The 23,850-nt window shown below is 47.5% G+C and overlaps 1 protein-coding gene across 11 annotated transcripts in view; it reads left to right on the top strand.

The window, feature by feature from the left end:
- The window catches only part of Rhobtb1 (Rho related BTB domain containing 1), a 72,482-nt gene that overhangs the window by 15,756 nt on the left and 32,876 nt on the right, over positions 1 to 23,850 (top strand). For 9 of the 11 annotated variants that reach the window (XM_040732154.1, XM_040732158.1, XM_040732157.1 and 6 more), the window contains 2 exons: positions 14,521 to 14,722; positions 15,631 to 15,734. In XM_040732154.1, the coding sequence (XP_040588088.1) occupies positions 14,531 to 14,722; positions 15,631 to 15,734 (296 nt within the window). In that variant the 5' untranslated portion in view covers positions 14,521 to 14,530. Of the gene's footprint in view, positions 1 to 14,520; positions 14,723 to 15,630; positions 15,735 to 23,850 lie in introns of those variants that run through there. The other 2 variants (XM_021227595.2, XM_021227594.2) reach the window with 1 other exon arrangement.

Below are 23,850 nucleotides of genomic sequence, written 5' to 3'. Positions count from 1 at the left end.
CACTGGTGGTGGCAGATGCAGGTGGATCTCTAGGAGTTCAAGGCCACCTTAGTCCACAAAGTGAGTTTCAGGACAGCTGTGGCTACATAGTAAGACCGTGTTTTGAAAACATCCAAAATAAGTCAAAGCAATGCTTGTTAAAAAAAAAAAAGTACTATCCCGCTGTGGAGGGATGAATAACTGAAGTCCTAATGCAAAACATTTGCTGAGGGGAGGAAGACAAATAGAGAAGGCTCTGGATGGCATGACATCATTCTCAAGAAATGTCAGGAGCAGGCAAATTCGACAGCGGAAAGACTAGTGCTGGTCAAGGCCGGGGTAGTGCCAGCTGGAATGAACGAAGATTTCCTTAGAGGATGATGCAATGCCGTTGCATATGAGTTTCATTGTCTGACTTTGGGAATATTAAAAGTAAATAAATAAATTATACATTTGTAAGTGAGTAAGATTTATAGTGTGTGAACTTGGTCCTGCCACATTTTATTGAAAATGTAGAAGCAAACAAACAAGAAAGAAAAATGGGGGCTGGGAGATTGCTCCGGTGAGTAAGGTGCTTGCCGCACAAATGGGAGGACAGGGGTTGGAGTCTCCAGTACCGGCATTCAAAGCCAAGCAGGCCTGGTGGCCTGCCTGTGATCCCAGCACTTGGCAGATAGAGGCAGGGATCCCTTGGGACAAGCTGGCCTAGACAAATTGGTGAACTCCAGAATCATCAAGAAACCTAGCCTGGATAAATAAAGCAGAGAGGGATCGCAAAAGACAGCAGATGTCAAACCTCTGACCTACACACACACACACACACACACACACACACACACACACACACACACACACACACACACGCATGCACGCACACGCCAACACAACATGCACTTGGGAAGAAAGGATAGGAACGAGCCATTGCTGCTTCACCCAGCAGCTGTCTGCTCATTGTTTCCTTCCAGTACATTCTCTGCATTATTGTTGCAGTTGAAGAGGGTGACATTCTTTTCCAAGATGACAAGGACATAATACATTACTACATTTTAAGTAGTCCTATATGAATATCGCCACTCACTGACAAGGCTGGAGCCCAGGGAAGGTCCATTAAGCTGGCCATAGGTCTTACATAATGGATAGGAAGGGCAGGTAGCAAGCCGACTTTGATGGCTACTCCTGCAAGAGGAATAGTATGCCCCAGGGAAAGACAGAGGGCCTAGCGGGCAGAGAGACACTCCACTGGGTGCCAGGAAAAAGGAGCCCTAGGGACGAGCACTCTGAGGAGGGAGACTGTTTTCAGAGTTCTGCTGTGAGACTCACACATGACATAGAGCGCTTTTAGATTCTCTTGTCCACTGTAGTGGACAAGCCACCTCACTGAGATGGGGTTCCATACAATGGAAGAAGAATGGGGCCCCTGCTTTTAGATTATGCCTCCTTGTGCATCTGATAGCGCTCTCAGCTCTGCCTTCAGTAAAGACCCTTGGATATTTGCTCTTCCTCTTTAACTTGCAGAAACCCACCTTTATCAACAGCCTGAGACCGGACTTCCCATGTATGAGGCATATATAAGTGATTCAAATATTTTACAAGCATGATCTAATTTAGTTTCAAACAACCTCTTGAGTAGGGCTATCCCCAATTTCTAGAGGAAATGAAGGTTTGACTTAAGAAATATGCCCATACTTTATGTGGTGGTACATACCTTTATTTCCAGTTCGGAGACAGATGCAGGGACCAGTGGATTTTTGTGAGTTCCAGGCCAGCCAGAGCTACACAGTGAGACATATCCCCAAAGAAAGAAGTGGAAATAGGGAGGAAAGGAGGGAGGGAGGAAGGGAGGGAGGGAGGGAGGGAGGGAGGGGGAGGGGGAGGGAAGGAAGGAGGGAGGGAGGGAAGGAGGGAGGGGAAATCCCCAAGATCACACAGCAAGCTCCTTTGTTAATTCTCTCCCTTGCTTTCCATTTGAATTGTTTTGTCCTGTGTGTCTGTGTTTAGTGTCTGTGCTTGCATGTGCAAGTGTGTGTGTGCGTAGTGTATGTATGTGTAGTGTATCGTACAAGTGTATATGCATGTGTGGAACCCAGAAGTTGACAACAGTAGTCTTCCTCAATCATATTACTTTTTATTTTTAAATCACATTACCCAGGGTTTCACCAGACCCAAAACTTGTGGTTTCTGCTAGTGTGTCTGGCCAGGGGGAGCCCCAGGAATTCTCCTGCCTCCACTTTCCTCGGGCTGTAATTATAGGCACATACCATTGACCCCAGAGTTTTGGTGGGTGCCAGGAATTCCCTGCCCGTGAAGCAAACTCTCGCCAAGTAAACCAATTCCTCAGACCCTGACTTCTGCCATTCTTACCAAGGACATGATAACTACATCTTCTGAAAGTGTTGGACCTCTGGTATTTCAAGAGGCAGTCCTTTCACGTGTAAGAGTTCAGGAGGCGGTGGCTGTAAAACTGTCCTTTTGAATCTTCCAATACTTGTTTTGTGACCAACATAAGTGTTTCATAGAATTTGTACTTTGGGTAGGGGTGGGGGGGCTTTAATCTCTATGAGCTCATGTGTGCTAAATAAACACACTGGAAGGGAGGTTCACTGGCTCCTGTAGGTTTGAACCCCCCCCCATGCTTGTCAGTTCTGTTGTTTATCACTCACCCCCCATGCATGCTGCTCTTCCGCTTTCACGCTGACATTGACTGGCTTTTAGTTTCCAGCCCACGTGCTTCAGTGACTTTTGCGAGCTTTTCCTTGAACTTGCGTTTTTCTTCCTGTGCGCTGCATGCCCTTTGATTTATAAAGATTTGTTTATCGCTTTGATGTTTTTTTGTTAGGAATTGCCCTTCTTGTACTTTCCAAGGTATCTTTCAGAGATAAGTTTTGTATATGCACAGTGTGGCTGCCTGATTCAAACTGATTAGGCTGTCTGGTTGTTTCTCCTGTCTCATTACATATCCTGAAACCTCTCCAGACAACCACCTGTCAGTGCTGGGGCTTGTCGCTCATGACACGGCGCCTGGCTTACCCTCCTCTCCTCTGGTCTACCCAGCTGCCCTTTGCTCCCTCAATTCTTCAGAGCAAATACTACCTGGGAGATGTGTTTTGACATCCAGCCCTTTCCTTATCTGCCAACCCATCACAGCCTTCAGCTCTGCGTGCAAAAGGGTTTCTGGTGTTCCGCTGCCCCTCACCAGGCCTGCCAAGTTCCCATTTCTGCTATTTACTGCCACCCATGTTTTGGTTTGTTTTTTACACGGATCCCCTCGTGTCATTCACAGGCTGCCTTTATTTCTCTGGTTTCATTACCTGCATAACCTCACTTACTGTTTAATTACACACATTTTAGCTTCATTTGTATTGGTCACATCTTTTATCATTATTATTAATTTATTTTTTACATTCCAATCCCGGTTCCCCCTCCCTCCACCCCCCTTCCTCCCATGGAGAGGGTAAGGCCTCCCCTAGAAAGTCTACTAAGTCTGTCCCATCATGTAGTTGAGGCATGACCGAGGTATCTCTCCACCCCCACACTCCTGTGTCTAGGCTGGGCCAGGTTCCTCTCCATATAGAATGGGCTCCACTACGTCAGTTTGGGTCATATCTTTTCTTTTCTCCTGTTATGTCTCACAGAATATCCACTCCAGGGTTTGTAACAGGGCCTCAAGTGTCTTCCTCCATTCATGGAAAGAAAGAATGAGAGAAAGACAGAGAGGGAGGGAGGGAGGGAGGGCTGAAGAAAGGCCTGGCCAAGCAGGTAGGTGGGTGCTAGGCCAGTATAGAAATCCCTGTCTATGCTCAGATCTCTATATCTGGCCCTCTTCAGCAAGAGGCCACAGGGCTGCTCCATGCTCGGGGCAATATGTCCATCTCTCAGAAACCTTCTACTGGCCACATGATCTCCTTTTCCAGCCATGTTCCAAGGCATCCCAGCCCTTGTGACTACGTTATGGTTATGTGTGATGAAGAACATGTTGATTGCTTACTGCTGGGGGACCAATTCTTTCCCTTTGAAAATGGGCAGGCCACAGGCCACAAGTAAATTCCTTGCTTGGCTCCATGGACGAGATTTGGTAGGTGTCCTTCAACTTCTAACATATGGCTACTCCTCACCCTTCTTCCTGGTACCATTGTTGAAGCCAGCTAATTGCACTCTATGGCTTGACTTCCACATCTGTCACAAGCCATTCTCCGTATCTCATTGGTTCCTATGCCTCTTCTCTCTCCTTTCTAGCCAGGTTCACAAGATAGACTCACAAGAAGGGTTTGGAAACCCTTTGAATTGGGTTGCTAATGTCTGAAAGGAAATGAGACCTCCACTGTACCTTTATGTGTAAATATTACCAAGGTTTATAAGTTGACAATAGGTGCTGGAGCACAATAATCAACAAGTTCTTTTATTGCTTCCAGTCAAGTAAAGCCTTTGGTGCCTCTCGCCTGTATTTGTTGGCGCTTTTCCTTGTCCCTTGACTTTCCATTTGGTGGAGGGACCTGATCTTGGTCCTCATGGTCTCCTGTGACTCTGCTGCTTCTTCCAGATCATTGGCTGCATTGGTCCAAGAGGGTGGAAGGAGCAGAAGTGGGGAACAGGATTCAGACAGCTGTGGGTTGATGGAGACAGACCTCCTGGAGACAGACTTCAGTGAATCAGCTCAACTTCATTCCAGAGTATGAGGAACATATAGGTTTGGGGAGCCTGGGGACAAACCCTAATTTACATTAAGTGGCACCATCCTATCGTAAGGCTCCTAGCACAAGTCTTTTTTTTTTTTTTAAGATTTACTTATTTATTATGTATACAGCCTTTCTGCCTGCATGTATTCCTACACACCAGAGGAGGGCACCAGATCTCATTGTAGATGGTTGTAAACCACCTTGTGGTTGCTGGGAATTGAACTCAGGACCTCTGGAAGAGCAGTCAGTGCTCTTAACTGCTGAGCCATCTCTCCAGCTCCCATCCTAGCACAAGTCTTACTCATCATATGTGCAGTAAGGGGGAGCCTTCTAGCAGGAATCTATGCCAGGGGTCAAGCTAAAGATGAGTCAAGCATCTGACTTGGAGACAGCTTTCAGATAAGGTGAGACCTCCCTGGGTCCAGGGACATTCTCCAGAGAGGGGCAGGTAGAGAGCAGAAGTTTCTCTGGGAAGGGAGGAATCTCCACATGCTCGAGCTTTTGGAAAAATCTAACAGGCCTTGGTAGACTGCAAGGCCTTCCAACAGTTCCCATGGTAATGGATGCCCTTCTCACTAGGGGACAGGAGTGGGTTTGATGACAACTGTCAAGTGCCGCTCTCATGATGAGCCACCATAGATGTCCTTTAAAGTGTTCCTGTCACCCACCACAGTCTTAGCCACTTGCTACTCTCAAGGCCATTGGACTTAGTCAGTCAGTGGAGGCAACTGCGTTTGAGTTCTCTGCCAACCCCAGGTGCAAGGTTCCTAGGGAGAGTCGGACGGTTGAACTTCTGTGCCCGACTCAACTTTTACAGAAAGATGCATATGGGTAAGGCACTGGGACAATTTAAAGAGTAAAAGAAAAAAAGACTTCTGATGTCAAAAATGTACAGTCTAGAGCTGGAAATATGATTCAGTTAGTAGAGTGCTCACACAATGCACATAAAGTCCTGGGTTCAATCCCCAGCAATACATAAATCTGGCACTGAGGAGGTAGAGTCAGGAGGTTCAGAAGTTCAAGGTCACCCTTGGCTACACATCGAGGTAGAAGCCAGCTTGGGCTACATGAGACCCTATCTCAAAATAAGGAGAAGAAATGTATACTCCTGGTGGGGGCTAGGTACAATATATAGAAATATAATGATCTGTCTTACAAACTGGGATACAATAAACACCCCAGAAGTCAGTGTGCAAGGAAAGGGCTTTTAATTCATCATCTTCCAAGATGCAATGGGGCCTATCTGCTTGACTACCTCTGTGGATCCCACAGAGAGGCAATCCTTTCTCTCATGATCACCCGTCCTTTCTATTCTCTGTTCTTGGGGCAGCCTTGTGACTCTGGTAGCACCCTTTGGAAGCCCATCAGAACCTGCTGCTCTTCTGTGGAAAAAGTACCTGCTTCTCACAGCATTTGGAGTAACTCCAAATCTCCTAGGAGTCGTGGAAGAAAGGGATGACCTGACCCATGCCTACCCATCCTACCCATCATCACACTGTCTTCTCCTCGTTCTGTCTACAGAGAGCTCCTGACCTCTCTGCCTTCTGCCTGGGGGCCTCTTAACTCCAGACAGTGAGAAAATGGAGCCTCTTCATAGAGGCCTGGTCTGCGAACCTAAACTCAAGAGTCTGTCTCTCATGTAGCCTTTCACAGTCTTGAAGGGACTCAGCCCATCTGTAGGCATTTGACTCTGAAGTCCAGGAGAGCAAGCCTACCCTTCTGTAGTTGGCCTTCCTATAGCCCAGAAGGAGAAAACAGTTTCAGTTAGTGGGTAAGGATGAGCCTTGCCGTAAGCAGAGCCATCCAAGGGAGTGTTATGTGGCCTACTTGTAGGAGAAAGTAGGCCAGCGTGTCTAGAATGGAGTACACAGCCTAGTTGTGGTGGTTAGATCTAGTCTGGAGTTTCATGCTTGGCAGGTAGGGCAGGGTCTCCCTGTGCAGCCTAGGCTGGTCTCAAAGATGAGATCCTCCTGCCTCAGTTTCCCAAGTAGTAGAATTTACAAGTGTGCACTACCAATTCCAGCATCTTGATATATCTTTTAAGTTTTTTTTATTTTATTTTATTTATTTATTTAATTTTTTGTTGTTGTTGTTTTGTTTTTCGAGACAGGATTTCTCTGTGGCTTTGGAGGCTGTCCTGGAACTAGCTCTTGTAGACCGGGGTGGTCTCAAACTCACAGAGATCTACCTGCCTCTGCCTCCCGAGTGCTGGGACTAAAGGCGTGCACCACCACCACCTGGCTGGGTTTTTCTTTTTTCATTTTTATTGTTTTTATTTAGTGTGTGTGTGTGTGTGTGTGTGTGTGTGTATGTGTGTGAGTGTGTGTGTGTAAGAGAGAGAGAGAGAGAGACATAGACAGAGAGACAGAGGGACTTACACACCTACATGCCATGGCTCAAGTGGACAGTTTTTGAGAGTCTGTTCTCTCCTTCCACCATAAACGTCCCAGGAATTGAGCTCAGGTCATCAGGCCTGGTAGCCAGGCACCTTTACCCCGTGAGCCATCTCTCAGACCCTGTTTTTTAATGCTTTTTTTTTTCTTCAGTAAGGGCAACTTAAATGTAGCTGATGTAGAAGAGAAAGTTTATGTCCATTGCTGGCTCAAAACTCTCTGACCTCTAGCTTTGAGAAAACAGAAAACATGGAAACATGGCCTTGCTGTTATCACAGGGCTCAAGGAAGGGTCATAAGTGGGTGTATTTAAAAGCACCATTTAGCTTCCAAGAGACGGCCCTGAGTTTCCTGGCGCCCGGGGGCCTCTATACAGCATCCTGTTACTTAAGTTTCTCATCAAAATGCTTTATCGAACTTAAAACGTTGTGGATGGGCATGACAGTTCTGCTGACTTGGATAACTTTTACCCTAGAGATCCAGTCTGAGCAGCCTTGACTAGAAGGTCTGGCCTGGCCCTGACTGCCCTTTCCCCGGCCCTGAAATGCATTCTCCACTGCAGAGAAGATGTTTATCTTACATATAAATCAGCCCTTGCCTGCCCAGATCGGCAACTAAGAGCATAGCCTGACACCCTCTGCAGGAATGGAAACTGGGCTGTCTTTATTCACTATTATGCAACATCTGCCATTTCCCTTTTGTTCATGTCAACAGTAGAAAGTTCCCAACTTTTCTTCAGGACAGATTCCTCAAAATACCAGAGTCTTTGTTCTGCCAGTATTTCTGCTGACCACCAATCTGAACAATGTCTTGTGTTATGGATTATTGGTTTCTCGTGGGAATTATGGAAGCTACCTGTGCGTGGAGTGGGGGTGGGAGCTTCAATCTCTGCTCTTAAGCCAACTGCTCCTAGGGCCTTGATGAGAATAGCAAATCCAAAAGAGACAGAGGAAGTGATGACGGGAAAGGTGGCACACCCCCACAGTGGTTGCCCCAACTTCATTAAGGAACCCACGGTGAAATGACTTCGACGTGTGATAGCCCCGCCCACACTCCCTAGGATCTGAATTTCTTAACGAGTGAGGAGTCTTAGGGCCTCATCTGAACATACTATGTGACCAGACACTGAGGTGCACCTGTTGGGAGCAAACTGGCCCATCCTGGGTTTCCCCTCAATATGGAATTATGACAGCCACACTTTGTTGGGAGCCTGTTTCATAAGGAGGGACAAAACACCACAGAAACCATCATTTCAAGGGCTGAGGGAGGGGTGAGCACGGAACTGCCACACGACGAGGAACGACTTAAGAAGCTGAGGTCATATTCCAACATGGTTGTTGTTTTGCCCGTGATTGAGGGGGAGAAAAAGAGAGAGAGAGAGAGTCAAAAAGGGGAACTTTGAACCTGACGGCACAGTTAGGCATGGCTCATGGAAGAAGTGTATTGCACATTAGCACACAGCTGAACTCTAGATATATGTAATGATACTGGGTAAATGAGATGGGAATTTGGGAGGTATCAACTTTACCAAAAAGTAGCAAAAAACCTCAGACACTCCTGCACGAAACATCTGTCAGCCAGGGAACGGAGCAAATTGGTCTGTGGAGAAGGGTAGCTAAGAAATTATCTAGAGGTAACAGTATCTGAAAGCAGTTTTAAGGAATAAATAGAATTTTACAGATGAGCAAGAAGTGGGGGAAAGATTTGCAAAGGTGCCTACTCAGGTCCCAAACAGCACCTAGAATTCAAGAAGTCACTGGGAGGCTAGCGCATGCAGCGCTGATGTCCACCGCCGCCGGAACAAATGATTGAACACTAAGTGGCATGAAACAGCATGCATTGGCTAACCCTCAAGTCTGGAGATGCAAGGTCTTTCAGCTTAAAGCATTGGCAGGCTTTGTTCCTTCCGGAGGCTGGTGAAGAGACTGATTCCTTACCCTTTCTCCTTTCCAGAACTCACCTGCATTCCTGGCTCTCTGGCCCCTTTCCTTCCTATTCAAAGCCATCCCAAAAGCGTCTCCATCGTTCTCTCCGGCTTGCTTCTTCCACATTTAAAACACACTCATGAGTACACTGGGTCCAGAAAGCCAGCCACTTTTCTTCCTTCTATAGCTCTGAGTGCCCCATGACGTGGAACCAATTCCATTCAGAGGTACTAAGAAATGGTTTCGGGTGCTGTTACTCCTAAAAGTTGCCATGCCCCACTGACACACTGTGGGGAAAAAAAATCCAGCATCCAAGAAAGGCCACGTGCCGATTTAGTGTGTCAACCTGACAGGATCTAGGGCCACCCTCTGGGCATGGCTGTGCACAGATTAGGCTGATGTCAAAACACCCACCTGAGAATGGAGGCAGCACTGTTCTGAGCTGGAGTCTCAAATGGGATGGAAAGGAAAAAGTGAGCTAAGGACTGTCATTCTGTTCTCTCTGTCTCCTTGACTGATGACGCAATGCACTTAGCTGCCTCCAGCGCCTGCCGCCACACCCTCCCTGCCATGACTGTTTGTACGCTCACACTGGAGTTCAAAGTAAACCCTCTCTTCCTCAAGAGGTTATTGTCGGGTGTTTTGTCACAGTTCTGGAGATTTCAGGTCACTGTCACTGCTGCCACGTAGCAAGCTACCCCAGAAGCTTGCTGTCTCTCCATCCCCATTGGCCTCACCTAGCCCGTTCATAAAACTGCTGCCAGCCGGAGGGTCAGTGAAGCTGGCAGATCTGTGTAACCTTGGGGACAGCCACCAAGGACTGTTTTTTGATGGTTCTTGGGCTCTGTTCAGCTGGGCCAGCAACCTTAACTGGTATCCTCAGGGCAGTGTCCCAGCAGCAAGGCTGTGGGACTGCAGGACCCCTGGAGCCTGAACTCACATGACAGGAAGGCTACCCAGAGTTCAAGAGGAAGGGAAACGGATTGCCCCTGATGCTGGGGGCTGCTGTACTGTCTCACATCCTGAGGTGCGGGCATTAAAGATTGCACAGAGTGTTGCAATCTGACATTTGAGATTAGAGAGGGAAGGTGCTCCTGGTGACAGCAATACCCAAAACTCAGACAAAGGGATGAGTGGTTTAAGTGTGATAAGTACCACAGATGGCAGAGAGGAAGCTACAAGGCTGGGGCATAGAACGCCTCATCCTGTGGCTACAGAGCAGAGATGATGACACATGGAGAGCAATGGCCTGTGGGCCAGATCATGACAGTAACAGCAGAGAAAGTCTGGGATGGCCACACCAAGAACATGGTTCTGGAGACCATGAGGACCATGAGCACAGCATGTAGGTCCATCTCACGAGCAACGGACACTGAGCGTCCAGTCACTTCCTCTGGCTCTTCATCCCCCAGCTGCCAAACTTGCCTGCTTATGTGCCAGTTGTAAAATCCTAAAGTCACCATTTCTGACATCCAGACAGGGTGAGTAGATGTTCCAAGGCATATTTTAGCCCTTAGCTTCCGTGTCCCCCAGGTCTGTTCAAGTAGGAAATGCAACGACAAGTCAGTTTACAGTTCCCGCTTCTGACTTCCTTGTCTCCTTGGATATCTATCTAAAGGGAAAAGGGTGTTCCCACAGATGAGCAGGATTTATGACGGTGGAATGTATTAACCCTGTTCAACTGATAGCATTTATCACTCCCGTTGTTGGTAAAGAAAAATGGGAAAGCAGATGATGCTTGCCCAGATGGTTTTAAGAACTCACTTAGCCATGGGTGTGTAGCTGTGAATGCACAGAAGCCCGTTACATGTAGAGAAGGATGGAATTGTTTGTTAGTGCAATCGCTTCCAGGACTGAGTGTTTGTGTGTGACACCATGTGTAAGCACTGATTTTCTGGGACACTGGGAAGGCCTGACTTTGCCTCTCTGGCTGTAGCTTTGAATTCTTGCAATACTTTTCGGGTTGTTGTCTACACAGGAAAAGAAATGTTTACACCGCATGAAATATTGAGGGCGTGACGGTGTGAGGGAGTTAGGCAGTACTCCACCTCCGCAGCCGGGTTCACTGTAAGCAGAGAGTTCCACGCTGCCGATTACTGTCCCTCATCCACGATCTCCTCCTGTTGATGTTAGTCAGTATGCTCTGATCCTAAGTAGATTGCTGGGATTAGAACCCCCATGGGTGTTATTTTCGAATTTCACACCCAGTTGTTGTTGTTTTCCTTTAGAATATGTCATAAATATGTCCTAAAAATGAGGACCATTTTTGCAGTTAGAGCCTGTCTTAGTTAGGGTTTCTATTGTGGTCATGGACACCATGACCGCAGCAACTTTCAGAAAGGAAAACGTTTTATTGGATCTGGCCTATCATCATGGCAGGCAGACATGGAGAGGTGACTGAGAGTTCTACATCTTGATCCACAGGCAGTAGAAGGTGACTCTCACACTAGGCCTAGCTTGAGCATATATGAGACCTCAAAGCCCATACCCACAGTGACACACTTCCTCCAACAAGACCACAGCTACTCCAACAAGGCCACACCTCCTAACAGTGCCACTCTCTCTTTGTGGCCAAGCATTTACATACATGAGTCTATGGGGGCCATTTCTACCCAAACCACCACAGAGCCTACATATGAAGCATGAAGGGTTTCTGACCACCTCAAAGGTGTATATAAAAGCAACATGGTTATTTATTTCACCGGGGTACTAATGATTCACACGACTTGGGAGCTCCTCTTCAGAGTGTGCTGTCAGAACTAGTTTGCTGATCGACAAGAAAACCGATTCTGTGTTTTTAACTTACCTTACTTGTCCCTAAAATTCAAGCATTCTTCCAAACCGTCTGTCTTTCAGAACAATCACATCCCCCAGCAAAGACTGAGATTGTCCTAACGCTTAGAATATTCAAGACAATGGATCTCAGTTTCAAAGTCGTGAGGCCCCAAATGAAGCCAGTTCACTGGCTTGCCCCCAACCCCTTGGCAACATCACCAGGATGTTGTCAAACAAGCACTATGCTTTCAGTTCCTTTTGGATTCATTGGGTCAGATCAACTATTCGTCGTGTTGTGTTGATTTTCTTCAGTCTCGAGTGAGTTCTCTTTGAGCTAGCCCTTATGAAATCCGTCCTTTGGGGAAATCTCTGTCCATATTAACTTTGTGAGTTTACCTGATACTGGCTTCCTGCCTCACTCTGTCCTGATGTCCTCTGACAACATCTAGAGCTTAAACATCAGTCTGTTCAACTCTCTCGCTGGCTGTAGGAGGTAGATTTTGCTGTGGTTCCCCTCTAACCAGATGAAAATAAGGAGGCCCAAGAAGCAAACCCCACCCAGTGTCAGGGCACAGGAAAGAGCAGCTTGGTTTCAAGCTCACTCCATCTGAGGCGCCTAGGCTGACCCTCACCACTTTGAGAATTAGGTCATATAATTCTTTTTTCAATTTATTCTTCTCTCATACATTACATCCTGACTGTAGTTTCCTCTCCCTCCTCTCCCCCTAGTCCGTCCCGTATCCCCCACCTCCCCATACCACCCCCTCACCTCCAGATCCACTCCTCCTTTGTTTTCCCTTCAGAGAAGAGCAGGCCTCCCGGGAATATCAACTAAAGATGGCATAACAAGGCAAAGTAAGACCAGGCACAAACCCTCCTATCAAGTTGGATGAGGCAACCCAGCAGGAGGAAAAGGTCCCTCAAAGCAGGGAAAAGAATCAGAGACAACCACTGCTCCCACTGTTAGGAATCCCACAAGAAGACGAAGCTACACAACAATAACATATACAAAGAGGACCTAGGTCAGACACATGACAGACTCATCAGTTCGGTCTCTGGGGTCACACAGCTCTTGATCATGCGTCTATCCTAGCCATTGGGTGCATTTAGCAATTTTATCTCTAGACATGATATTTCCTAGGGGGACTATTGAAAAATCATCCATCCCATATCAGATTCATGCTTCTAGCCCATTGTTGTCTGGTACTCAAAGCGATAAAACACCAGAGAATGATAAGACAGAATGCTGAAGAGATCAGTTTCAGGAGCCACCACACCTGGATGATCACCAGAGTTAGACATTTGTTTCTGTGCTCAAGATGTTTTTTGTTTTTTTCAAAAAAAAGAGGCTATTTTCAGCCTCTTCGTGCTTTGAAAACCACAGGTCAAGTCCTAACCAAACCACACATCTGCCCCTCAAATCCTTCCTGCCGAGCCATCCTCGCTGTGGATAACAGTGCTTCAGAACTACTTCACCTTCAGGCTGGGCCCGACTATGAGAAGGCCGTCTCTGCCTTAGACTAACTCTCCACCCCTGTCTTTATCATCCTGAGGATGACTTTCCTCAAGCCAGTTGAGTTCAACTCTCCTGGGTTCCAGTTAGGTATGAGATTCTTTTCTCTGAACGCTCATAAGATCACTGCCAACTCTCAAAAGGACCATCCCGACCAATTTATTCAGGCTAGACCTCCTCAAGGAGCCAGTTTGGATTCAAACTCACTCCATCTGAGGTACCTAGGTTGACCCTCACCACTCATCGATATCTGACAGCGTTCTGTCAGCTGCCCGCAGTAAGGTGACTGTTTTCTGTTGTGTGGAGGGCCTCGCTCCAAAATGCATAGCTGTAACAGCTGTTTCCCTTCCTCTTTCTCTTGAGACCCTGCTCTTCTGGTTTGTTTGAGTGTTTTGTTTCATTGAGACATGATATTGATGCGTACCCCAGGCTAGCCTGGAGCTCACATTCCTCCCACCTTAGCCTGACAAAAGCCAGGGTTGGGAGTGCGAGCCACCACCGCACAGGGTCTGTAATCATCTTTTAACCTCCCTGGTATTTCAGGGAGGTTTTCCATGCTTTGCCTTCCTGGTAGTGTCTGCTTCTACCCTATGTTCCAGATTCCTTGATGAAAATACTAAAGGGGAGGGGATGCTTTTGCATACCAGCTTTGGTGAACTCTCTTCAGAATTCTTGGTGGTATTAATCCAGTTACTATAAATAGTGACTGAATGGATATGAGTTAATTTCATTAGCACGTCATAGTTCAACCCGGAGTTTCCAGGTCACTCATGTCAGGCAGTCTTTCAGCCTATGCTCCGGCTCTCATCTAGCCACCTGAACCATTATGACTTTGCATGTGGCATCTCAAGTCTAAAGAATGTGCCAGGGTGAATGATAGTATTTCTTGTGCAGTCAAGGGCCAGGAGTCAAAGCTCAACCCTATAGGTGACCAGGTTCACTAGCCGCTGGTCAGCATGTGTGGCTGGGGAGCTATGACTGTGTGCCAGCAGTGCCTGGACAGTTCTGCAGTAGGCAGGGTTATGTTTAGAGAAAACCAAGGAGAAAATAACACGTTCACTGGAATAAACTGTTCAGGGTCAAAATAACAGTGTGGTGTTTTTATTCTAGAGTGAGATATAAAAAGAAAGCTTGAGTTTCACTTCCAAACTCCTTGCCTGTGCTCGGGCACCTCCAAGGAGGTGGTCGGACAAAGGCAAACTGTTGTGAGTTGCTGTGGAAAGCCCTGGCCTCTCTAATGTGGCATCCACCATCTTCTTCCAGGGCTTTATAAATGGACACAGACATGGATTACGAAAGACCCAACGTTGAAACCATCAAGTGCGTGGTTGTGGGTGACAATGCCGTGGGGAAGACTCGCCTGATCTGTGCCCGGGCATGCAACACCACACTGACCCAGTACCAGCTGCTGGCCACCCATGTGCCCACTGTGTGGGCCATTGACCAGTACCGTGTCTGCCAGGAGGTAAAATACATAGGTTTATCCTCAGCTACGTAGCCAGTTGCCAGCCAGCCTGAACTCCTTGAGACCCTGCCTCAAGAAGAAACAGAAAGCTGAATCTAATAGTAATTTGTCTGGCACAGTGGCCCAGGTCTCTGATCCCAGGGTTCAAGAAGCTAAAGTGGGAGGATGGAGGAATCCGAGGCTAGCCTGGGCTAGAGGAAGAAAAACAGGAAGGAGGAAGGGATGAGGGAAGGGAAGGAGGGAGGGAGGGAGGAAGGAAGGGAGGGGGAGGGAAGGAAGGAAAGAAGGAAAAAAGGGAGGGAGGGACGGAGGGAGGGAGGAGGAGGGAAGGAAGGGAGGAGGAGGGAAGGAAAGAAGGAAACTTTAATGCTTAGGCCATCACTTCTATTTGCTGTTTATTAGTCTGATTAAAAATAAAGGAGGCTTGGCCGGGTGTTGGTGGCACACGCCTTTAATCCCAGCACTCGGGAGGCAGAGGCAGGCGGATCTCTGTGAGTTCGAGACCACCCTGGTCTACAGAGCGAGTTCCAGGACAGCCTCCAAAACAATACAGAGAAACCCTGTTTCAAAAAAACCAATAAATAAATAAATAGATAAATAAATAAATTAATTAAATAAGATAAAGGAGGCAGTGGCTATACTGCACATCTAAACAGAAGTGACCTATCTGATACCAAGAAAAAAAAAGCAAATCACAAACTTGAGGGTGTGTCTATGGTACACCAAAGGAAGTCTGAGTCACGTGATGGGGAAGGTGATTTGGGAGTTGTCTTGTGTCCCACTACATGGTGGAAGGGCCTGAGGCGTGGCCCGTGAGGAACACTTGAGCCTACGACCCCCCTCCACTCACATCCCCCACCCCATCACACTCCCTCCCTTCTATACCCCTCTCTCACTCTTTCCTGCAGGTCCTGGAGCGGTCCAGGGATGTCGTCGATGAAGTGAGCATTTCTCTCAGGCTTTGGGACACTTTCGGAGATCACCACAAAGACAGGCGTTTTGCCTATGGCAGGTAAAACAGCACCCGGGGAACGTGTGGTTGCACCCAGTTTCGTATTCCCTATCCACAGCCGACTAGGAAAGCTCTAACAGGCAGACCAAGCGAAATGTGCTGGGCTCCCCGTCCTGCCTAGGAAAGGAATTAGAAAGATAGTATTGTTTGCCGGTGCCGAGGATAACCAAGTCCTCCTCGCCACTCGGAAAGCCTGGTTTTGAAACTCCCAGCTAGCCAAGCGGGGCAGTTTGTGACACAATTATCCACCTGGCCCTCATTCATAGTGGCTTTACCTTCTGCCTTCTTCCACTATGCTGGCTTCCTTTTAGAAGGTGTTACCTGGAAAGCATTTCCTACTTCGATTTAAAGGTCACTCGTAACGGAAAGAAAAGCATCTGCGAAGCCCTTCTCAGGGTGTGATTCCAAGATGAATGGAAGCGTTCATGACTATTTTTTCATTCGAAGAGAGAGGGAAAAGGGGAAACCCGGTAAAGGGAAGACAAATCCGGAAGGGCGCTTACGTGGGGAGGAACTAAGTCAAAGGGCATTCCGGTGTCCAGCACTGTCTTCTTGTCGCCATCACTCTGTAAGGCCTCTCTGAGAACTTGTCACAGCTATCTGGACCAACAGGGAGGGGAAGGCGGAATCCCTATTCCTCCTCAGTGTGAAATTGACCTGTGTCATTCTAAGATAGACTGGAGTAGCACGGTTTAGTTGTCCTTCCCTAACGTCCAATACCATGTGACCCTCAGAGGGCCAGATGACATCCTCCCTCCTAGGGGGTAAACATTCTGAAAGGTTCCCCATTCTCCAGCCCTGGAAGATCTCTAGCAAGCCACACCCACGAGTGTGGACTTCACTTCTCCCCTGGTGGCACAAGACAGGCCAGTTCTGTTTGGAATGCGTAATGCAGCTACCCTTCTTAATTTCTAACCAGGCCAGCAAACAGCAGTAATGGCCTTAAGATTCTCAGACTTTTAATTCATTTTGTGGTGCACAGCAGGGCAAATGTGTGGAGATCAGAGGACGGTTTTCTAGGCTTGGTTTATCTCTCCCCACTATGTAGGTCAAAGGCATCAAACACCAGTCATGGGACTTGGCAGCCAGCGCCTTTATCAACTGAGCCATCTTGCCCCTGGGCCATTTCTTTCTTGAGACAGAGTTGAACTCTATAGCTGGTGTTGGCCTTGAATGCTTCATCCCCCTGCCTCAGCATCCTGAGTATTGGGATTACGGGCCTGCTAACTTTAGGGGTGTGTTGAAAATAATGAGCAAACTTCTGGTAGCATTTGCCTTGCTCCTGGGAAGTTCCCATAATTGTGGGGAGGGGCAGGGAATCTGCCATTTAAACCAGTTTGTTCAAGGGGACTCAAGAAGAAGGGTGTGGAAGCAAACGGAGTTTTTCATTTAGCCTGTTCTTTGACAGTGCATGTACATGTAAAGCGTTCGGATTATTCTCGACCCCACGGGCTCTCTTATCATTCTCCAATTCCTGACAACTTCTCTCCTTTTAATTCTCTTTCCCAGATTCTCATCTTGTTTGTTTTGAGAGCCACTGAGTTTAGCCGGGGTCATTTATCTGTCTCACCATGGGTCAGCATTCCAGGAGTGAGACCCGCCCTGGGCACCTCCCCCTCCACGTCTGACTCTAGTGAAGGCCCAGAACCAATGTACTTGTGCCCCACACACGCGTGTCACCACGCACGTGAGGAGGTTTGGGAGTTGGTTCTCTCTTCTTACACCATGTGAGCCCTGGGGATTGTACGCAGGTCATCTGGCTAGAGGCAAGAAGAGCTTTTACTGGCTGAACCTAGCCCAGTCCTCGATTGCATTCTCTCTGCCCCCTCATCCTAAATGGTCCATGGACCTTAGAACGGATGCTGTAAATGACTTGTTTGGGGCTGAGCAGGGACAGCACTTTCTCTCAGCCCTTCAAGCAGCCTAGCATCTCTGCATTCCCTGTCACAAGCTATGACTTTAATGTCCTCTCTGCAGCAGAACTTTTCAGATTGGAAGCTGGCAAGGTAGACTCTTTTCCTTGAATGTCCTGGGGGTTTTGATGTTGTTGTTTGGGTTTGGTTTGTTTGGCATTTTGTTTTTGTTTATATGTTTGCCTTATTTTGTTTTCCCAGCTATTATTAATTATTATTACCATCTGGAGTGGGTTTTTGTCTTTTTTGAGATTTTTCTTTGGGGGAGGTTGTTTGACCTGACGTTGTTCTACAAATTAAAACAAATAAACCTGCTCGCATTTACCAAGCACTCAGATTTACAACTGTGACTTTAAAGATGTCATCAGTGAGAATGAAGTCTCTGAGAAAAGGAAAGACAGACGCAACTGGTGTGCAGGACTTTTAGAATCCCACTCCCGAGAAAGGGCCTTGCAAGGAGAGGCCCAGGATGCCCGCGCTGAGGTATTCCGGGTAGACTCTGCCGGCTGCGTCAGCAGCACGGTGTTCTGTTGCCACCGGAAGCGTGTGTGTTTGAGACACACAGTGTGATGTGGACCATTTCACAGTGGCACAGTCTTGACGGGAGAGCTCTTTTGCTCCCTTGAGACTCAAAAGCCCCACGACCTCACAAAGTGTACAGCAGGCCTTGTCCTGCCCCATGACAGCACAACGCTAGAGTCCCCTGTCCCCTCGCCACTCTTTCCTGGGACTCCATGGGCTCAGGGTTCATTGCTCTGTGCCCTTGCCCTACGGTTCTGTCACGCATGCTCTGTTCCCACCGAGAGGGAAACAGCAAGTGCTCCTCCAGACAGCACGCTGGCTTCAGGGCCCCGGCTCCTGTGAGGAGGCTTCCGGCTGCCTGTATGTTCTCACTTGTCCCTTCCCAGGCCCACAGACACCACTCAGGAGAGACTAGAACCTATAAGTACCCCATCTCAGCCACCATCATCATTCTGGAAATGCTGAATATGTGATGCTATCTTAATCCAGTGCCCAGAAATCTATACTTTTTTGGGGAAACTTGGTAGCAGCAGGAGTTCCTTTCATTCCGTAGAGCGCTTCAGCCAACTCTTTTCATTGCTATGAGAAAGCCATTTAACTTCATAACAATTTCCCTTTTTAATTTTAGATCATTTGTGGTGGGAAAAACGCGTAATTGCAGTTTTAGCTAATCACTTTGGTATGGAAAACCTGTTTTAGGCGTGTATGTGTGTGTGTGTGTTTGTGTGCACTCACACACATGTGCTTGCACACATGCCTGCAGGTGTGTAGGTGCACCACATATGTGCAGGAGCACTCAGAGGTCAGAAGAGGGTGTCAGATCCCCTGGAACTGAAGTTGCAGAGTGTCGTGAGCCAAGAATCAAACCCAGGTCCTTTGCAAGAACAAGAGTGTGCCGGGTGTTGGTGGCGCCCGCCTTTAATCCCAGCACTCGGGAGGCAGAGGCAGGCAGATCTCTGTGAGTTCGAGACCACCCTGGTCTACAGAGCGAGTTCCAGGATAGCCTCCAAAACAATACAGAGAAACCCTGTCTCGAAAAACCAAACAAATACAAAAAAACAAAAAAAGAACAAGAGTGTTCCTGAGCATTGACTCACAAGCCCAGTTCCCAAACCTGGCTTTTCTGTTTTGTTTTTACTTACATTTTTACAGTACTTGGTGTGAGCCACTCAATGGGACAAGCAACCGGCATAAACTTTGAGGCACTCAGGATACATTCCAAGGTATTTGGAATCTTGTTAAAATAATTAATTGGATTCCTGGAGTGACAGTGAAAGAAACCAGACTCATGTCAAGATGCCTGGGACCTCAAGGCTGGCTTTCTCTGCTTCTCAGCACAAAGGAATTTCACATGACATCCAGTATTCCATGCACGGAGTGTTTGTTTTCTAGAGCATTCCAGCAGGTCCAGTAGGAATCAGTGGCAGGCAGTAGACCAACTTGGATCTGAAAACTTTCTAACGTGGTTTAACTGTACACAGAGAGCCGCTGCTTTCTTTGTGGTATACTGGCAACTGTTTAACCCTACACCTCCCCCCACACCTTGCCTAGCAGAAAAATGGCTCCATCGTATCAAAGATCTAGATCTAGATCTCAGCCAACATGGCAGGACCTCTGCCAACATGGTGTTGCTCATCCCCTAGGGGGAACCCTAGGAGGCAGATGGTCCCTCCACTACAGATGAGGACTCTCTCACCTGTTTCCCAGTCCTGAGTCTCAAGGGACAGTCTCACCTGCAGCTCTCCGGGACTTGGAGCTCCCTCTGCTTCCCCTATAGCAAGGCACCTCCACCCAGGATAGGATGCAGCCAGAAGTGACCCCACATTGGAGAACAGAGTTTTCCATTTGTTCTTCCGTATTTGTGCAAAGGCTTAAGACTAGAATCACTGTCCTCAGTTTACCTTCTGAATCCTTTGCCCTCAGGAAGGCAAGTTGCCCATCCCAGAACAACAGCTGATGAGGTCTTAACGACCGCCCATGCACCATCCATTTTTGGATGAACCTTTAAAGCTCTTCTCTGGTTCTTTTCAAATGTCAAGAGCAAAACTATACACAGTAACCATGATTGTCATCAGCTCTTTTTCTTTTTCTTTTTTTCTTTTTTGGCTAGGAAGAGCCTTTTAAAGGAATATCACTCATCTCTGAGAATGACAGGTCACACTTTGATACGGGGCACCCTAAAATGTTGACAAATGAGATGGGCCGTGACTTTAAGAGGACACATAGGACGTTCAGTCCCTCTCCTCTGAGCTAAGCTCACGTCCATAATTTTGATGTTACTGTTTCCTTGGCTGATCTGCCCCCCTGGGGGTCAAACACCCAAAAAAAAATCTGATGGGTGCAAAAGGGGTCAGCAGCAACTACAACTTCAGCTGAGCAGTCCTGGAGCCGGGTCTGAGCTCCCTGTACCCTCCATATCCTATCCCACCTTGTTGTTGTCATGGTGACCCCGGTGAAGTAAGCTCATTTCACAGTTGACGAAGCAGCTACCGGAAGGGCCAGGGTCAGGCAGCTGAGACAGAGCTAAACTGAGCTTTCCTTCTCGGTCTGGTGAACGGCAAAGCCACATCCTGCCACACCGCCTCCCTCGTGGCTAGCTGTGTTGTTAGGTGGCAGACTCACTCGACACTTCCTCCTGGACTCATTCATCCATCCCCACAGCGTCTGTGCGGAGAGTGAGAAAAAAAAATCAGGATTCCCCATCTCACATGCTATCATGTTCCAGGGCTTCTGGTAATTTCCTAAACCCTCGGCAAATAATCCAACTCTTGGTAGGCACCCTTAAGCAGCCAAGCAGGAACCTTTTCACTGTGAGTAGAGATGACACATCCAAAGCATATATATATATATGAATGACATGCCTACATGTGTACATGTGTGTGCACATGTATATGCAGATGCACGTGCCCATGTGTGTACATACACGTAGAGCCTGAGGGTGGCGTTGGAAATGTCCTGCGTTCGTGTCCATCTTATTCTTTGAGGCAGGGTCTCTCAGTCAGATCCAGAGCTCACCAACACAGCTCCTTCGGCTAGCCAGCTTGGGCTAGGTGTCCCAGGTCTCTGCTTCCTAAGTGCTGGGATTGCAGTCAAAGCCACCATACCTGTGTGGCACTTAGGTGGGTCCTTTGCTTTTGCGGCAAGCACATCAGCTCCTGAGCCATCTTCCCAACACTCAAGGAAGCATCTTGAGAATGGATGGGAATTCTGGGTAATTGGGGTGGGGAGGACATTTTCCCTCCAAAACAGTAAACTGAACAAATTAGAACCAGCATAATTGCCCTCATTGCCAGCAGTTCTGTGCATATTTACAATCTAATTGGACTTGTTTAAGGCATGCTATATTCTTATAAAGATTTCTCTCAGGCACTGTTTGCCCCTACGAGGAGTACAGTGTGTGTTTTAAATGATAACATTAATCAGAGCTGTGGTTTTCTGTGTGTCTGTTTAGATAAGATGGTTTGGGTTTCATGTTAAAAGTCCATGAAATCAGATATGGCATGGATACACTTAGTTTCCAGTGCTTCACGGAGGCCCTTTAAAATATTCAAGACTCTGGTGGCCCAGTGTTTGCGTCTTTTGCCTGAGCTTATGGCCAATAACGAGAGAAACATAGGAAGCAATGCCTGCATCTGTTAAAGTCTTTTGAGTTTGCCTGGCCCATCTGGGAACATTCTGGATGATTTCGGGGTGGCAAACAGCCTGTTGTACCACAGATATGTCAGGAGAAGGTTGACTGAGGTCAAGACAAGATAAAAAAACAAATGAATACCTTGGACTGCAAATGTAAATAATTTTAGAGACAGAGTCATCATTGTCTTGCTTTTTCTCTCTCCTGCCTCAAGCTCACTGTGGTCCTGCTACTGGCCGTGCCTTTGTTTAGAATGATGATGCCTTTTTCCATCGTGGATTTATTTTCAATTTGTTAAAAAAGTATTATTCATCTGGGTTGTTGAACATTTTGGTCCTTCCCTGCATTTTGTACCCAACGCAGGTGACCTGTACTCTTCTCCAGTCCCCAGCCCTGACAGAAGGCTTTACAAATGGACACAGGAATGCTACCTGTCAGGGGCCTCTAGCCATCAGTCAGCTAGGCTGTATCACGTACTCATAGAGAAGACGTGACACTAAGACCACCCTGCCACCTCTTCTGACATAAAGCAAATTCCAAGAAACAGGCCTGCAGTTTATCTGTCAGTTAAAGATTAGCTTAATTGGAAAACTACAAGGTCCTCAGAAGATATGTCCCACAGGTTGGGGCAGCTACCCAAAGTATAGCCTTCATGTGTTAGTATCAAGGGGTCTAGGAAAGGCATTGCAGCTTGTGCCCTGAAGACACCAGGTCCTACAGCTTCTGTAGCACAAAAGAGCCGAATGTTGCTGTGGTCTTAGACTATGTCCTCAATTCTGTGAACTGAGATACAGTCACTCACTAAGAAGCTAAATGAGAGCGTTAGCACTCGCGCTTGGGTGCACCTCAGTATCCTACTTGTTCAAGAGTCAGAGTTCTGGGGTCAGATAAACTAGCCAGTGCTGGCCAGTCCTTGGATGGTCATAAATCAAGTGGCCCTCGGCCACACCTAGGTAAGCACTCCTCAGGAACTGTAGTGTTTATCCAAACTGTGTGACTTCTACAAAATTCTAGAAAATATAAGCTGGCTGGCTAGAGATGATGGGTCGATCCTATCTTCCATTACTGAGACAAAAAAGCCGACAAAGTAACTGAAGGACGGGTTAGTTTATCTGGTTTGCAGTTTAAGAAGAGATGCAGCACACCGCCGTGGGGAATCATGGGACACACGGGAGCATCGAGCAGCAGTGTGTCTAGAGTTAGGAAGCAGAGAGCTAACAGAGGGCCCGGCTACAGAACTTCAAACCCCCACTCCCAGTAGCCCACTTCCTCCACTGAGGCTTCCGTCTCCTTCCAAAACTGCGTCACCAGCTGGGGAGCGAGTGATCAAACCTAGGAGACACGTTTCATGTCCAAACTAGTCCAAACCACCGAAGGAAGGGTGGACTAGCAAACTGCGCGAGGGAACTCAGGAGTAACAGGAACGTGATCTTTAATCGTGATCATGGTTTTAGGGGAACTGAGATGTCAGAAATGACCCAATTAAATAAACTAGAGATAAATATTGCAAGCTTAACATATTTTAACTTATTTTCCATTCTATCTCCATAAAGCTTAAGATGGGGGAAATGTAAAATTGGAGCCTCGGGAACTGATATTGAAAATGGAATTTACAGACTCTCAAAGCTAATGGTAGAAATGCCATCCTCCCACCACACAAAGCCATGCTGGTTCTCCTCTCCCAGAATGAGGGCCCCCAGCCCAGGGGCTTGCTGTCTGATCACAGCGACCACGCTTCACCGGGGTTTGTGTCTCGAAGGCTCGTTTCTCTAAATACCACGTGACAGTGAGACAGAGAACACTCGGTTCCATGAGAGGTTCTTTCTCTTCTATTTCTGCTCAGGTTGTAGTGTACGTAGCAGAAACCTGTGGAGCACGTGAGGGAACTGTGTAGTCTACCTAACTGCCTTGTCTGGAAACTGCTGGGGTGCAGAGCTGAGGAATTGGGGTGCACCATTGTTGTCTTTCTGTCTTGGGTCTCATCCTCTCTTCCCAGCTTTATCTTGCTCTAGACAAACAAACCGTGTCACCAGAACTTGTTTTTCCTCAC

The sequence above is a fragment of the Mesocricetus auratus genome, unplaced genomic scaffold (assembly GCF_017639785.1).
Source record: "Mesocricetus auratus isolate SY011 unplaced genomic scaffold, BCM_Maur_2.0 Super-Scaffold_100027, whole genome shotgun sequence".
NCBI classification, from domain to species: Eukaryota; Metazoa; Chordata; class Mammalia; order Rodentia; family Cricetidae; genus Mesocricetus; species Mesocricetus auratus.
Note: the sequence above shows the minus strand (reverse complement) of the source record. Positions and strands in the feature narration are given on the sequence as shown.